Below are 18,625 nucleotides of genomic sequence, written 5' to 3'. Positions count from 1 at the left end.
TTGGAATTTAGATTTAGAAAGCAGGCAGATAAGACCCTGGGTTCTTTGATAAAGGCACTGGTATTTTAAATTATTTCTCCATCCTTTCACCTTCTTAAAACTTTTTGTGTTAGTATTGGAAATTGAGATACTGTCGTGTTCTAGAGGCATTTCATATCAGCTGTGCCAGGTAGTGGGTAGGAGGGAGGGGACACGGTTCAAAAACATTCAGGTTGAAGAATAGGTTTCTTTTGTGCAGAGGGGGTGCCATTAGCCTAGTACCAAACAAAGCAAGTCCTGGTCATTTTCTTGTTTCTTTATGAGTGATTCTGGAGTGTTGACACTTAAATATGGATTAATAGAGTAGAATGTGGTCTTTGGTCAGTGGTGGTGAACATACACACCAAAATTAGGTAGAGAACCTTGATTCGTATGTTTATTTTGAATATTTAAGGAACAATGAGAGAATGAGAAGCCAAAGCTGCTTATATTATAACTCACATATTTCTCAGAGTGTTACATCAAATTAAGGTGCTATTTGAAGAAGGTCCTTTGCCTTTCCTCCATTTTATGTGTTCTTTTCTTACGTCTGTACTCCAAGTCAGCAAAAGAAAAATTACTGTGATGTGAGGAACCTGATAGTGAATCTAATCAGATGTCTCCAAAGTATCAAAATATAAATATATTCAAATTCAGGGGTGAGGGTGGTGATGGAGGTAGGCTTTTACAGAAATACCCAGAATCCCAGGGGAGAGAAAGTAAAAGTGCTCAGCTGAGAGTCAGACAGTCAGAATGTTTTCTTTGTGTATTTACGTTTGTATGAAATTTTGATTTCTCTGGGCCCAGTCATGTAAGCCTTGCTAGATCAAGACTTATCAGTTATAAACATATTCCCTTATTAATTGGTGTTCTCCTGTTTTTCTTGATTACATCAAGTAAATTGGAGATATATCTATATACACACAAATGTGCATATCATATCTAGTTATTCTTATATTTAGTAATTAAATTTTTAGAGTTAATTTAGCTAACATATTACTATTTCTTGAATGAAAGTAACTTTTAATCCTTTTTAAATAATAAAAATAGTATTATATTTAGCCCCGAACATCTTAGAAAATGGAAGAAAATTTATTCCTTTCAATCTACTTATTTGAATCTTATTCCCTTTAAGAAAATCTGTCATTCACTGATGACATGCTGTCTTTTCTCCTGAAAAAATAAACAGTAGCCTTTCTACTAAAAAATACCTTTCTGAGTTTCTAAAGCATTTTTTTTAAATTCCAAAGATATCAAATATCCACAGAAGATTGAAAATGGAATCTTTGAATTTCCCGCTGGGAAGTACATTTCTTCAGAAAAATATTTTCCTTAATATTTTTTTCTTTCTGAAAATCTAGTCTTTTCTCTCTCTGCGGGTTAAGCGAATTGGTTTATGTAAAATGAGACTTGAACCATTACCAAGTCTTAAAGCAAACCTTCCCCTTGAGGCTTGAAAGGAGTTTCAGTTACACTAAGGAAATAAGTCAGTCTCTCTCTCTCTCTCTCTGACTCTCTCTCCCTTTCTCGATGGTGGTAGGGTGATAAGATGTTTCCTGATTTGGGCCATGACAATCAGCTTAGGAATTGTGAATACATATATATGTGTACACACACACACGCATGCACGCACACATTTAAATTTACCAAGACAGTATGTACTACTGCCTGCTGTGCACTAAGCTGAGTGCACTGAAGGAGGGAAGACACTACCTTTGGAACTGCAGTAGGGCAGGACTTGTGGAGATTACATTACATCTACAGTATAGAACCTGTGCTCTAGGAATATCATGGACATAATTACATATGAAAGTGTTTTGAAAGGGGTGGTCATAAGCAAAGGATTAACCAAAATTCTCAGAGAGTATCTGAGAGATAACAATTAAGAGATCACAAATTAAGTTGCAGCAACTTTTTAATTTGTGGGATCATTATTAATATAAAAATAAATGTAGCTTCCTAGAAAATGTAAATTCTTAGAATACCTAACTTGTGAGAAATTAGCTCAGTATTTTACAGTTACTTTAATGTAGAGTAACTCAATTTTTAGGAGGTGTTGGGAAACCATCCTGTTACTTAGAGCTAGCAGCAGTGAAGTCTTTAAAGATATGAATTCTATGTTGTGTTTTTTTTAATGTAAAGATTAATTTCCAAATTTGTATATTTACTTTATACCTCTCAACCATCTGTAGTCACTTCGAATGTGTGAGGCCATTTCTACGTTTTTTTAATGGGTTTGTTGCTAGGTAAGTGATATAGTTGGTTGCCATTTTTAACAGCCACATGAGGTCATGTCTGTTTCCATGCCAACAGATCCTCTTGGGAGAGTATTTTCAGTAAAAGCCCGGAGGTGGTGACTCCTTTGCAGCTCCAATGTTGCCAGCGCCTGGTCGAGCTTTGTAAACAGTGCCTGCTAGTGGTTTACAAATATGCAACTGACTCAAGAGGATCACTCTCAGGCATTGGTACCAATTGGGGTAATTCCAGGTACTGGTTTACATTTCCTAGACCCTGTGAGTTTTATATAAAGTAATGCCACAATGCAGTTTGAAATTGAAAGTCTCTTTTTGTCTATATGGTTAGAGAAAAAGCTAAAGACTAAAAATTCATACATGCTATTATCTATAAGATTCTTTTAATTTGAACAATCTTTACCTTTAAAGGACTGAACAAGGACAGCAATTACAAACCCGGAGGTGACAGAAATAACCCACATGGAGATTGTATTATTTAACTTATATACTTTTGCTTTCAAAAGCCAAGTAAGAGCATACAAAAGGGTAATAAATTTAATTTTTCCCCCAATAGGGATATTTCAACATTTGTCCTTATCCTAATATAGTTGAGAAGATGCCTTTAGTTTAATTTTTATTGTTCAGTATGCCTCTACTATTCCCTTCATCACCAAAAAGATCTATGGGAGGTGGATTTTAAGTTCCATTTAAAAACTGGATTTTTATAAATATTGTCCAGTTAAAATAGGTAGTTTTCCAAAAGTATGACAATATTGTTTTTAAGCTGCAAAGATACACGAATAAACAGGAAGTACATTTTAGCACTTCTGAAGACAGTCGTAGTTCCATTTAGAATTAAAGACGAATATGTGACTTTTAGTATGTGTAAGTTGTAGTACTTTCAGAGACAATTTTCAGTCTCAGCATCTCTGTATTTCTATCTTTCATGTACTGAGCTTCCATATAAGCTCATTTACGTGGCTAAAAACATTTTTTAAAAACCACTGAGTTAGGGCTTCTGCCTTTGGTAATAGAGCAAGCACTGGGTATTTGGACAAATCCTCCCTCTGATGACAACAAGAAAAGCTGGACAAAATACCAAAACATTTGCTTGAAGACATCAGAGCGTTAAAACCAGGTACTTGTTAGTGAGTACTAGTTAGTACTGAATAATGCTTTTGACAGACTCATGGGCCTAAGGGAAAAAAGTAGGAGTTCAGGGCCTGTCAAAGATTGGGGCCTTGATAAACACCATAGATTCCTTCAAGTGACAATGTCCCAGATGTTTTGCAAAGCAAAAGTTGACAGAATTACAGGGAAAAATAGACAAATCTACAACCATTGAGGGAGATTTTAATATATACTTCTCAAAAAATTAGAGACAAAGAACATTTTAACAATATGATTAACAAATTTAACTGTCATATAATAGTGGATTCAGTGACTTCAGAATACAATACACCAAGCATATCTGAATCTGTTATAAAAATCAACTATATAGTGGAATAATAAAACATAGTTCGAAAAATTGAAATCACACAGAGTATTATTTCTCATCACGTGCTATTAAAAATAACAAAATATCCAGAAAATCCATACTTTAGAAAGATAAAAAATATACTTTAAATAACCCGTGAATCAAAGAAGAAATCATAATGAATGTAAGAAAATATTTTTAACTGAATGATAACAAAAATATTACAAATAAAAACACAGTATGTACATAAATCATTATTATAGGAATACTTATAGGCTTAAATGAACATATTAGGGAGGGGTAAGGCAAAAATTAAATGATCTAAGCAACCGTCCTGAATGATGACAGAATGATATTAAAGTAAACCCAAAGAATACAGAAAAAGGAAATAATAAAAATGAGAGCAGAAATTAATATAATGATGCAAACGGAATAAAGAAGATCAAAATGGCAAAAGTGGGTTTTTTAAAAGGCTAATAAAATTGATAAACAACTGGTGAGACTGATCAAAATGTAAAAGACAAAAATAGTTAACGTCAAGAATAGAAATAGAGATGTTACTGCAGATATTACAAATATTGAAAATTTTATAAGAAATATGAATAATTTCATGCTGATAAATTCGGTAATTTAGATTGTTAACAAATTCCTTGAAAAACACGTATTACCAAAAGTGAGAAGAAGATATGCTCTTAATTATTGAAAAAATTGAATCAGTAATTAAAAACCCTTCCACAAAGATAAGTCCAGATTCATAGGTCTTTACTATCTAATTCTACCCACCCAGAGAAGAGAAAATTACTATCTAATTCTATCTAATTCTACCCACCCAGAGAAGAGAGAAGTACTATCTAATTCTATCTAATTAAACCCACCCAGAGAAGAGAGAAAAGGAAGGAATGTTCTCTAACTTGTTTTATGAGGCTACCATACCTTTGATACCTGACCAGGACATTGACAGTCTAATCTCTCTCCTGTACATAGATGGAAAGATCTTACATAAAATATTAGCAAAACAAACCCAGAAACCTTAAATAGGATAATGTATCATGACTAACGTTTGTTTATTGCATCAGCTTAATTGTACAATAACATTAAAAAGTGATCAATGTAATTTTAGTAGAATAAAAAATCATTTAAAAATATATGGATGGGCTTCCCTGGTGGCGCAGTGGTTGAGAGTCCGCCTGCCGATGCAGGGGACACGGGTTCGTGCCCCGGTCCGGGAAGATCCCACATGCCGCGGAGCGGCTGTGCCCGTGAGCCATGGCCGCTGAGCCTGTGTGTCCGGAGCCTGTGCTCCGCAACGGGAGAGGCCACAACAGTGAGAGGCCCGCGTACCTCAAAAAAAAAAAAAAAAAAAAAGGATAAGTCACTTGTTAGAATTCAGTATATTACATTCATGCTTAAAAAATGCTTAGCAAGTTAGAAACCAAAGGGAAATTCCTTAATCTAATAAAGGATAAGTACAAAAACCCTACAATCATATACTTAATGGTGAAATGTTGAAGGCTTTCCTTCTGAGGTGAGAAACAAGACAAGATTGACTGTTATTACCGCTTCTGTTTACCATTGTGTTGGACCTAGCTCATTCAAGGAAGTATGCCAAAGAAGTAAAAGGCATTGGATTTGAGAGAAAGAACTAAAACTCATTACTAATGGATATGATTGTGTTCACAGAATCTAAGTAAATATACAGATAAATTATTAAGTAAATTTAACAATTTTGATGAAATGAAAGTTGGGATAAAATCAATTGTATTTTTTCTATATTAATAACAAACAGCTAGAATATATGACATTTTAGATACAATATCATTTTTCAATAGCATCAAAGAATAATTCTTAGGAATAAATGTAACAAAAATGTGTAAGTCTAAGGTGTTTCTCCTTGGGATGAGTTAGCTACAAGTTAGCTAGTTTTGTACTTTGAGAGTAAGCTACAATAAAAATAAAGCTGGAAACTTCACATTTTTTGGTGCTTTAGCACAAACTCTTTAGATACAGTCTATAGAACCACTTTCTAGAGATTCTTCCTGCTAAAAATATCAAATTGTATTATTTAACTTCATTGCAAAGAACATTTCAAAAATAATCTTTGATGTTCAGCTAGTGTGGGATCTCCCAAGAGATACTAATGGAGATATTAAGGCAAATAATCCATTGTGTTTCCCTGTAATGCTTTAAAATATCCCACAGCACTTGCTTTAGGGAAGCAAAATGTTTCTTCCAATGTGATTTTATATGCTTTTTCTAGTTCACACTGAATTTCTTTTCCTTTCTAAGTCTTTAAAAAAGTTTTATTTTCTGCTTCTATTAAAAAGTTTAGGTTTGCAGATATATAATATTTTTCTACTTTCTAGGTTTTTTATACTTTATATTTCTGAAAAAAATGAGTATAATCATTATATCCTTTAGTTTTAAAATTGGGATTCACACAGAAATGACAGTATAGTATAGCTGCTGGGAGCACTGGTTCTGGAGTGAGACCAAATGGATTTGAATCCTGGCTCTGCCACTTACTAGCTACGTGCCTGTGGGCAAGGCATTTAACTCCTGTGCACTCTGGTGTTTTCATCTTTAAAATGGAGCTGATAGTAATACGTATCATAGAGAATCATTAGAAATAACTAATATTTTTAAATCAATTATAATGGTCCTGGCACACAAAAACACTTTTAAAATACAAAATAGTGTTAAGGAAAATAGTATTAGTTAGCTCTAACCCTGGACTTTGTACTTTTATTTTTTCATCTGTGAAAATGGAGATCTTTAGCTCAGAAGGCTATGTGAATGTTATCGTAATGTCAGTAGTAACTACTGCTTGGAAATTCTTCAAAAGAAAGTCAGCAAAAGTTACTGTTTACTATAATAATTATCAATGAAATCAGAATGTATTTTCAGTAGAAGATAGAATAACTCTCAACTAATATGGAATAGTGGTTTTTGATCAAACACTTTAGTTTCTTTTGCACCTTTGCCCTAGATAGGAAGGGTAGCCTTTTCCTGGCAGAAGATATCAGATCAATCATCATGACTCCACTAGCTCTTGACATAATAATTAATCCATATAAATTACCTAAGTGGTATTAAGAAAATAATTTATATAATCTGTGATGTGAGAAATCAATTGTTTCGTTATTCATCACCCATTGTGCAATTTCGATTTAATTTATATTGTTGTATATTATTTAACTGCTCTATTAACTTAATGATTTGAGCAATTATTTATAGTTTGTGATATTAAGTAATAGATTAAGGGGATATTATCAGATAATTCATGATCAAATGATATTTATGAATATTATGGAGAATTCTGCCATTTTAATCTGAATGCTATATGCAGTTTGATCATAGTGAATTCATATTCTTCTACAAAATTCATATAACACAACTATAAATGTAATTTCCCATTGACACAGAGGTTAGTAGTTACCAACATTATTTCATATAGAATAGGTAGCTAATCCTTGGCCTTCAATTTCTTCACGTGTCTTTGGAAGTATGATACTGTGGCTGGAAGATGCTAAAGTCAAGTGAAGAAAATAAGTGATTTGATGCTCTACCTTTGTTTCTTTTTTCAAGACTAATTATAAATCTCCTTCTGTTGCTACTTCTGCTCTTGGAATTTTTTATAGATATCTTTGTCCTGACTTTCTAGCATGTCCTTCTCATCATTACCAGGATTTAACGCTTTTAATAGTGATGCTTATTTGCATTTGCTCATGTGGATTTCCTTGATCATTTCTCTCTTAACATATAGATTGGACTGGCCTAATGCTAATCAGAGGTTTTCCAGAGAAAACAGATTATACAGGCACACACTCCTACTTGTAATTACTGAATCCCAAAGCTCTGAAAACTCAAACGAATAAAAATAAAAGTAACCCATTTATTGGCACATCTGAATTGACACGAAGTTGTTAATAGTCTTTATCCAATTTATTGCGAATATTTCTCCATTTCACTACAGAAATATTAATGATTTGTTTACAGGATGCTGCCCCAAGACCCTGATGATGTTACATTATATATAAAATATATACTATAGTGTCCTAAAATCTGGAAAATTTATGTATTCTGAAATATATTTGGCTGAAACGGTTGCATGCAACCTGTAATTATGATTGTTTTTGGTTTTCTGTAATCACAAGCACCCAGTAGTCCAAGAATATAAAATTTACAATCTAGTTATGAATGTTAATCTTTAACTTTTTCTTTTAGATTACCTATAGTCATAACACATCAATTATATATTTATTAAATTATAATCAATGGTTTCAACATCCTTGAAACATTATTTTAATTGGTTAGCCAAATTCTCATGTCACATGTTTTTAAGAAATATTTGACTGGTTACACACATTATTTACAGAGGTGAATGATGAATTCCAAATTAACATGAGCCATATAAACAGTCTCCTATCATGTAAGTTCATGGCTGTTTATGGGATGTCTTGGGACACTAAGATCACATGTTACATCTATATTCAACTCTTTGGGTAAGGCTTTATGACCCTCTCCCTGCCTCCCCTCCTCAACTCAGGAGAGGGAATCTTTTTATGTGGGTTGCATTGTTATAGTATCATTTCTCATGTAAGATGTACAAATTATTAACCACATAATATTTTAGTGATAGACGTTAATATTAGTTTGTAAAGTCTAATTTTTTAACTATCATTTTTAGGTATTTACTACCAGGAAGTACACAATTCTTCATGAGAACACCAACCTACAACTTGAAATACAGTTCACCTGGAATGGCTCGCTCCAATGTTTTGTTTACATCCCGGTATGGCCATTTGTGAAACAGAGGGAAGATCGCCATGGGTTATGCATAATAGCGATTCATATTTTTCCCAACTTAACATTGCAAAGACAGTGACCATTAAGTGCTGTTTTATATATATATGACATATATGTGTGTGAAACTATATACACACATGCACTCAAATAACATATATTTATTATAATATATGAAGGAAGAATTAGCAGGAAACTGGATATAAGATTTAACCTTTCTGGAAATGTAATAAACCATGTTAAAATTGTTTACACAAATATGTGAATGTCTAGAATTTGCTAGGTTTATAATTAATACCTTCCTACTAGAAATGTTATTTTTGCTGCAGATATATAAAACAGAATTGATCTTGAAGATCCCATTACAGTGTTAAATTATTTTCTAGGTAATATGTCTTTTGACTTGAAAAAGCATTAATAGTAAATTACCTTATTAATTCTCATATATAGTGGCTATTTAAAATGAAAACAAAAATTAGAAGCCTGGTGTTGCTTGATGATAAGATTAAGTATGAAACAGGTTTGTCATTACTATAGCACACTGTAAAGTACTATAAAAATCCCAACCAGATTCTCCAAGATTTTTATCCCTCAGTGTGGATGGAAATTTAGCTACTTGTGAAAGTGATAATGTAAATTTTCAGTAAGGATCTAGTAAGGTCATACTATGATCTAAAATGGAAGACAATCCAGTGGGTTAAAAATAAACAAAACTTACTAGCTTGTATTTTTACTTTTTATTGGGAGTCACATAAAGGGAACAGAAAATGGTGGTAATGACAAAATTGTTCCATATGATTTTGGTATCTCTTACCGCTGTTACCACTCACTTTTTTTTTGAAAAGTATATCTCTGATGAGTACATATGGTCAAATACAATTTCTTCTGTTCAAAGAGCTGATATTTTAAACTTATTTCAGTGTTACAGAAGTGTCACACTTATTTTATAAGTCTCTCAATGCTGAGACCAAATTACATTGCAAAGACTAATACAGAGTTTCATATTGCACCATAGAAAATAATCTAAATTATTGCAAATAGGAGATTCTGATTACTAAATATTATTAGTTATCGATGTGCCCTTGAGAATTTAAAAAAAAAATCAAAATAGAGTTTGAAGTTTTCTTCTTGTCCAAAGTTATTATGTGTAAGTTTCATAGCAGTTTACTTCCTTTTTTTTTGCTTACAGTTTCAAAAACAATGAGTGAGCTTTCAGTTTTCTATACAAATATAAATAGTACCATGGATATCCTTAGAGGTTGCAATATTCACCTTTTAGAATTTTATTTAAACTTCTCCCAGTATTTTTATTCTCTCACAGATGGTAATTATTTGCAACATTCATGAGTATTTTACCTCCTTTTACTATCCTGAAAACTATTTCCAGTAAATGGAGAAATGGTCCCAAAGCAGAAGGAGAATTGAGAGGGGCAAACTGGCCTGCTTTAATTCACAAGCTGGATAACTGGCAACCCAAAGTTGTAAGTTGATATATTGTGCTTTTGAAGCCATGTTCTGAGGCTGTATTAGGATAAAATAGGTTCTTCCCTAAATTATTGCTGGCTACTTGATTCTTTATGACTACCTATCATCCGTATTCCAGTGGATACTTTTCCTTGCTAATTGCATCCCAAAGAAGAGTTTGTTATTGTCTTTGTGGGAAAAGAGGATAAGGATGTCAGGATGAAGGAAATTGCAGTGTAGCTCTGAGTGTTTATGATGCCATTTTGTGAATTCTTAAATATGTTTAGAATTTTTTGGAATAAATAATGCAAAAATTGGGAGAGTAACAAAATTATTATAAGAATGATCATCAAGTAGGCCTTTTCATGGAGCAGTTTTAGTCATTTTTCATTGAAATTTATGATTTTGTTCATGAATGAGACACAATTTCAAGTGTCTGATATATGATATCAACCCAGTTTGTTGGCCACTCAATTGCATTAGCTTGAATCACAACGGTGACTTAATTTGCTAGAGTGGGTACTTTGGAAGTTCTTTTCTTAGTTGTATAAAAGTGAAATTTTTATTTAAAACGAAAAAAGAATGTCTAACATGTCTCCCCCTGGGGAAAAATAAATACAAAAAAAATAAATTTAAATGTATGAAACTACCCAGTTAGTTACTGATGAGCAAATTTCATTTTCATTCCTCTAGTTACCTAAGTCTGGCATTGTTTGAGTGCTAGAATTTTATTGCCCACATTTGCCTCTTTATACTGATCTAGTCTGATATGATGAAGTTGTGAATAAAAGCCATGTGCTCATTATTTATGTATACTACCTGGTATGCTGTGGACTACGGTTGTGTTAATGCTTATTCCCTAATGAGAAACTAAGAAAAGAAGATACAGTAATAAACCGTGGAAGTCTTTAGAGGCCGTAGAAATATTTTAGTGATATAAAATATTCCTTAGTTTTTATTATAAATTTTTTATTCATAGAGTTAAAACGTAGCAGTATAAGTGATAGTATGGGTCTGACTCTCTCTCTTCTAGGAGAGAAAATAACTTTATCTGAAAAACTCAGAAGCTATTCAATCTTACCAAGAGATTTTGATAGGGAATTTGGTTTACTTGTGATGAAAGCATATTTTCATTCTCTTATTAAAAAATACATCCCTGCTCATTCTGTGACTAATGCTTTCCAGAACTGTATATGTTTGGAATGATTGCAGAATTGTACAAGAAGTAACCTTTTAATGTTAAATTATCATCTATGAACATTGTATGAGATTGCAGATTAGTTTTCACTCTAATAATCCAGCATTGTAATAATTACCATTTGCTTTATGTATTCTGTTGAAGGAACTATTTGTGATTCATATTATGATTATTAGCAACAAATTTTATTTCATGTTGCATGTGTAAAACTGAAATTATAACAGGATCAAATATGGAAATGCCAATGGTAACCTCTATCAGATGCAAAGATCTATACAAATTTTTTCATATATCTGAATTAGGTCTAAATACACAAAATTTTTCTACTAATTCCTCCCCCCAGAACTAAAATGAACCAAACTCAAGCAAAAAACCCCGATCTTCTTCTCATCTAATATTTACACACAGCTAGATGATAGTGGCTTCTAGACATCAAGAAAAAGATTTCATTCTAATTCTTTTTTTAATTTGGAAAGTATATGATTATAGAATTTTGTTACCTAACTCTAAATTTCACGTTTTAATATAAATTAATCCAAATGCTTTCTTCTTTAGCATGACAAAGTCATTCCATTTAAAACTTCTCTTTAAATCTAAACTTCCACATTATTTATTTTCAAAAGTACCAAAAAATTGATAGTTGCATAAACTCTATTATTTCTAGTTTTCTATAAAGCATTGCTTCATTCTTAAACGTATATTCTTGAAAATATAATACCAAATACCTTGAGAAGAGTGACAATAAATACTTTCCTTTTCTGTTCTGTAATTCTGTTTTACATTTTGAGTCTTAGTTTACTTGGTTCTAAGGGTTAAACAATAAAAAGTGTAAGTACAATTAGTTGTGCTCCTGTGACCTGATGGTTTTTGAAAATTTCTTTTCTCTTTAAATTGAGAAATTTAATAAAGCTTTCAAGAACTGAATTAGTTATCTAAATATTTTGCACTAATGCTACTTACCAATAAATTAAAATTTTGAAAGTATTTTGATGATCAAAATTTTACTCCTTACACTGTTTTTTCTTTCTTCTTCTTTTTTAAACTTAAGTTCCATTTGAAGTTTTGACCTTTGCATGGACAAATTCAAGAAAAGAGAAATCCTGCCTTTTAAACATTGGTTTATGGTGGTGTATTTTTGCTTCAGCAACAATAAAACTTATAAGATGTGTTATTGGATCAAGTTCAGTTTTTCTGCTGAGATTTTTAAGAACAAGGTTGAACTTTCAATGTCTAAAAAGCATTAATTGTCTGGATCCATATGAACCAAGATAATGACCACAAATAACAGTCGTGCGACCAAAAATTGTTAAATTAAGACTAATTGCACACTTTGAGATTCTTGCCCTTTTTTGGTGCTTTTTTGCCTTGTTATGGGTATTGAAGGAAAACTATTCAGGTGAAACATTCTGCATTAACTGGGCTGTATTACCTAAAAAGAGCTACATAAAGTTTTTATTTTATCCCCACCTGCTAATTTGAAAACTATTGGTAAAGTCATCATTCAGTACACTAATATTTTCTAAATTAGTAAGAAGTCTTACCTTACAAAAATAATCAGATAATGCTGATATTTCTCTTTCAAAGGCTAACAATGACAGTTCCTGGTCCTGAGCTGGTTGGTTCATACAATAACTAATGTACATGTTACTACATTGAATATTGATAGATTTGCTGAAGATTCTGGGTTTGAGGGTTAGCTTGAAAGCAATACATTTGCTACCATGAATCATGACTCAAATTATCCCCGTGTGTTTTACTACCTGTATATGAATGCAAATGTTGTTACAGAAAATATGCTTGAAATGTCAACACAATGTGCAATTAGTATTGCATTGTCATGCTTCAGCATGTGATATCTGTATGGTGAAGTTATTTCAATTACTCAGATATGTTACTATAATAAAAAATGTTTAATATAAGAAAGCTACATATGTCATCAAATGGTTATTTCTGTACTCCCCCTCCCCCCCACACACTGTTTTTAGTAGTAGAAGAGACTGGCTCTCAATTAAGCTTTCAGCGTGATGAAATATATTTTCACAGTAATTTTCTTCTGCTGTAGAGTCAGCAGTAGAACTGTGGGGATAACTTTACCTGCTATTAAAGTCAGGTTGAGTAAACAGAGTTGGTGTCAATTCCTCTCTTAGTTAGCTGGAAGGTAGACTGGTCTAAAATTTAGAAATGACATTTTTATATCTTTCTAGCATCATTATAACAATAGTATTACTAATCTGAATAGAAATGTGTCAGCATCTCAGCTATGACATTTTTTTCAGGAATTTATAATTTTATCACTATTAAAATATACTAAACCTCAATAAGTAGCATATCATAGTCTTATTGCCACTATTACCATTGTCTATAAGATGATTGTATATAAAGAAATTGAATATTTTTCCTTTAAAGAAAGGAAGCTCTTTGGATAAAAATCTATCATGATAGGAACTTTAATGCATGTATACCTCAGCAACAAGTGATATGGATATTGACTTTTTAAATGTATTTTTAAAGATTTGTTATTTTATAAAGTAAAAATATTCTATAAAATCTTTAAACTTTGAATTTTTTTCAGTGACAGATAAAGATGAGACCAATGTGGGTAGTTTAGTATCTCCCTATTATATCAAATAATTTGTAAGATAAATATACATATAGTAAATGATTGAAAATCTTTTAAAACTATAAATAAATCATTCTGAAATAATCTCAAGTGTTAGAAAACTTCTTGTAGTGCCTTAAAATAAGATTAACATTTAGCTCTTTTGTAGAAAGTAAGATAATAGATCTTTAATTTGCAGAGAGTAGTCTCTTAGTGATTATTCATGTACATATAGAATATAGTGACGAAAATGTCCATCACCACGGTCAAGTAAATGTGGAAAACATTGGATGTATAAGATACATCTTTGTATCTTTGTATGTATCTTTCAGGACCTACCAAGAGTCTTTAGTATTCTAAGATGCTTTGAGAGTCCCCAGCGAGGGACTGGGACATACACTAGTTCCTAAACTAATTTCACTATGGTATCTTATTGAAATGCATCTCCCAGGACTAGTCTTCTATTGACTAAGGTTTGGAAAACACCTAACTACACCAAGTCATTCACTAATAAAGGAATCAAGGTATTTATTTATTTAATATAAACTGTGGTATAATTATGAACACTGACAAATCTAGTGCAAGAATTTACTTGCGCTTGTTGCTTGAGAATTTGGTCATTTCCAGAGGAATATTTGAACAAGTGTTTCAGCAGGAATGTCTTGACCCAAGAAGGATGACTGCAGATAAGTAGTCTTAATGGTAAACATGAGTTATATTAGATACTTGAAACATAATCATGATATGCAAAGTAATATAAAATGCTTAAGATGTGGTCAGAATGTGGTTCAAACCCTTATGAAAAACTATTAATGATGTATTGGGTCTAACATGATAAAAGTTTGTCTTTAATGAGAGTCTAACGTCACCCATCAGCAGATGATAAGAGCTTTGTATAACAGACAATATATCTAGATGCCCTTGCTGGCCATCTGAAAGACTCTTCTTATATAAACAAAAAGGCCTGTTTGTGGCTGATAAGTTTCCTTCAGAGCTGGAATTTATTAAAAATTTGTTGTATTTGTGGGAGACAAAATCTACTGAGCCAATTTATTTTCTGTGGTTAAGTTTTCCTTAAGCAGTATGTTAGACACTTTGGGAGCCTTCAGAAGTTTCGTCTTTCATTTCTATTTGTCCTTATGAAATATTGCCAAATTAGTCTCCCTCTTTAAAAATATAGGAAAAATACTGCTATTCAATATATTTAGGGAGTTATACACTGAATGGTACTATAATGGCCTAAACTGAACTATTTTATATAGTTATCAAAAATACTAAAATTTTGGCTTGGAAAGTAGTGTCTAGACTTTTGTACAGAAATGACACCATTTTTATAACTTTATAGCAAGGCAGCCTTCAATATTTTATATAGAAGTAGAAATATACAGTGAAGGTAAGCAAATTCCAAATTTTGTCCTAAGAACAGGTGCAAGCGGACATAAACCACATAAATTGGCACTGTTGTAACAAAAACCTTCAAGAATAATAACAAAACTATGTAAATTTAGCCAAGCTCTGTTCTATTACAGATGCTGCTGTTGCTAGTGATAGAATAAGATAACTTTTTAAAGGTCAAGAAACATAATAAAATTTATTTTTTAAAATGGCAATACAGTATGCTGTTAGCAGTAAAAATGTTAATATATTGCCATGGTTATAATATATCTGATTTTGTGGAAAATATATGACAGTGTGTGTGAATACAGAGTATATAAACATTAATGCAATCTAAGAAAATACAATTTCAACATATTACCTCATTTTCATTAAAATGATGAAAATGTGAATTCAGAAAATCACATAGTCCTTAGTCTAAAAATAGGTAGATCATCAAACCCTAATATCATTTAAACTCAAATTGGTATTTGTTCAGTAAATGTTCTACATCATAATGTGATGTACAAAGGAAAACTCAACATTTGTGGAAGAAAATGAAGGGATTATTTTTAAGAAAAGCAACTTTAGCTAATCCCGTTATGTTTCTGACTCTTCCAAACTGAAGCAACAGTCTTGTTGTCATGAAACATTTACTGCAAATAAAGAATAAGTACATTCTTCAGAAGTTAGCTTCTTACTTATATTTGTGTTTTTGAATTTTTTTCCTGACCATTTCTAATTTTCTGCATTTCATCTCCTCTAGTTCCACTTATTACCATGTGAAGCATTCCCACATTATTCTCTCTTAAAAATACTAAATGGTCATTGCCTATTTTGGTTGTTTTAACTAAAACATTGAGTTCTTATAAATGTATACAAAGTGCAAAGGCAGATTCCACTTCTGCATTATTGTCTACACTTTTGGATTAATACTTTTTTCAGCATTTTGGTCCACATAGTATCCATTTTTTTCTGAGCAACAGGCAAATGGTTTCACTTCTCTTAAGTTGTGTGGTTTAGAATCTCCTGAGAATGTACATCCTGATAAACCAGGAGAAGCTCACTTCTAGAGCTGAAATGTTCTAATATCGATCTTGCTTCTTATACGTGCTAGAAATTCCCACACCAGTTTGCACATCTGACCTAGGTACTTAATTATTAAATAGGGGATTACAGATTTCTAGAGAACTCCATGGCACCATAACACCTTGCTAAGTAATCCCAAGGCTTTGGGAAAATAAAAGGAAGTTCTTTATAAAGGTTGGAGTCTGCTTTATTACCTTCCTTAGCTTATTATTTCTCATCTACTATCTTTTTTACTTTTCTTATGTAATAGAACATCCAATGGAATAGGAAGCAGATGATGTGTGTTCCAATCCTGGTTCTGCTATGATCTACCTGAGTGGGACAGGGTCTTCGTTTCTTAAAAATAAAAACCAACTTTGTCTATATAGGAAGCACTAGTCTCTGTAGTAAAGTAGTGTCATTTCCCCATTGTATATAAAAAAAAATCTCACCGACGATCAGAAGACTCTTCTTTGTGATTCTGAGTCTGTCGGGTATCATCAGGATGTCAGGATCTGTAAGAATGAGACGAAGGAAACTTGTTACCAGGTCGTGCTCATCTTCACCCATTCTATAAAAACACCGTACATATACCCACTAAATTCAGTCTCAAGATCACAAGTAAGTTAAAAGTTATTTACACAGGGCTTCCCTGGTGGTGCAGTGGTTGAGAGTCCGCTTGCCGATGCAGGGGACACGGGTTCGTGCCCCAGTCCGGGAGGATCCCACATGCAGCAGAGCGGCTGGGTCCGTGAGCCATGGCCACTGAGCCTGCGTGTCCGGAGCCTGTACTCCGCAACGGGAGAGGCCACAACAGTGAGAGGCCCGCGTACCGCAAAAAAAAAAAAAAAGTTATTTACACAGCCAGGGATTTTAGACAAAACAAAACCAAAATCTGTAGATTTTGTTATTCTAAGTAAAGTAAGATGCTGGTTGAAAGACTGGCCTCAGATGCCAGATGACCTGGGTTTCAATGACTCTGAGCCTCAGTTTCTTCATGGTAGAATAGGGCATTCCCTATAGTGTTGTAAGGGAACTAACTGGACTATTCTATGCAGGGTTCTGAGCCTGGTGCATACCTCCCAATAAATGTTCGTTGCTGTCATTTTACTTCCACGTGATGCCTTTCTCCACCATCCCAGAGAAACACAATTCTGTGGTGATATTTTAGGATTGAGAGCTCCCCGAACCGTCACAGCACTCTGGGCCATGCTCCGGGTCCTCCCATCACATATTTCCAGCCTTGCTGTCTAGCTCGTTCCTCCTCTTGAAGCAGGTCAGTTTTGGTCAAGGGAACAATGTGTCTGTTCAATTCCCCAAAAGTTCCTCTAACCATCAAGATCTCTGAATACACTGAATAGACGGGAAAATAGAGTGTTCTGTAAGGAACAGACTTACGTATTTGTTCTTAGGAAATGCTAAGTTTAAACATCACAGAATTACCGTGCACATGCCTTTTCTGAAACAAGATGTAAAGAAAAATCATAATAAGTGAAAACTTTTTATGGGCTGCTCTTGGTTTTGCTCAGCAGGGCTTGATGTATGCTGTCAGCACCACAAACAGCACTAGGCCTCCTACCTGCCAAGCACTGCTGAACGGAGCTCTGGGGTATACAGACCTCACATTCTGGGTAGGGAGATACATAGGCACTGCTAGGTAGCGGTAACGCAGGCAGGTGGCACAATGGAGATATGAGGGTTTTGTGCGAGAACAGCAGAAACCACGAGCATCCTGCGTGGGAGAACTGGGAACAGTGTCACAAGACAGCAGTGGTGTTAGGTCTTGATATATGAGCAGGATTTCAGAAGAAAAGAAGAGGGTTCCAGATACAGGGAATATCAGAGGTGAGAGGGCCCGACTCACTCACAGAGCCGAGAAGCTCCGTGTGGCTCAGCGTGGGTTGGGGTATGGAGTGGATGAAGAGATGTAGGTTGAGCCCAAACTGCAAAATCCTTAGATGCTACAGTTAAGAGTTTGGATTATACCCTTTACACACTGGAATCGATGAGCATTAAAAAAAAATCAAGTAGTAAGGAGGTGGGGTCTGCGACTTATGGGGTTGGCTACGCTGGCCTGGTGGAAGAAGGAGGAAGACTGAGCTGGGCAGCAGGAAACTAGTTAGGACTGGAGTGAGGACCAGGGCCTCAACTTAGGTGGGTGGATCCAGATTCAAGAGACATTTCTGAGGAAGAATCCTTCAGACCTTTGGACCTATTTTATATGAGGAATGAAGGAAAGAGATCAAGGGATTGTCTACTTTTTAAAAAATTATTGTGAAAAATTTAGTGTAAAAAATTTGTGTTTAACATGCAGGCTGAAGTTGTTCCTTTCAAGCCTGCTTTTGTTGGCTGAGACATGTAATTTCATTTTGACAAACATGTATCAAGTA

The 18,625-nt window shown here is 33.5% G+C and overlaps 1 protein-coding gene across 5 annotated transcripts in view; it reads left to right on the top strand.

Annotated features, from left to right (window-relative positions):
* TTLL7 (tubulin tyrosine ligase like 7) overlaps positions 1-17,065 on the top strand; it is a 162,006-nt gene extending 144,941 nt beyond the window's left edge. For 2 of the 5 annotated variants that reach the window (XM_032606744.1, XM_032606737.1), the window contains 4 exons: positions 2,332-2,505; positions 8,417-8,521; positions 9,920-10,013; positions 12,243-17,065. In XM_032606744.1, coding sequence (XP_032462635.1) covers positions 2,332-2,505; positions 8,417-8,521; positions 9,920-10,013; positions 12,243-12,260 — 391 coding nt within the window. In that variant the 3' untranslated portion in view covers positions 12,261-17,065. Of the gene's footprint in view, positions 1-2,331; positions 2,506-8,416 lie in introns of all 5 variants that reach the window. The other 3 variants (XR_004345957.1, XM_032606765.1, XM_032606752.1) reach the window with 3 other exon arrangements.
* The last annotated feature ends 1,560 nt before the right edge of the window (positions 17,066-18,625 follow it).

The sequence above is a fragment of the Phocoena sinus genome, chromosome 1 (genome assembly GCF_008692025.1).
Source record: "Phocoena sinus isolate mPhoSin1 chromosome 1, mPhoSin1.pri, whole genome shotgun sequence".
NCBI classification, from domain to species: domain Eukaryota; kingdom Metazoa; phylum Chordata; class Mammalia; order Artiodactyla; family Phocoenidae; genus Phocoena; species Phocoena sinus.
The sequence above is the reverse complement of the archived record's forward strand: the minus strand, read 5'-3'. Positions and strand labels throughout refer to the sequence as shown.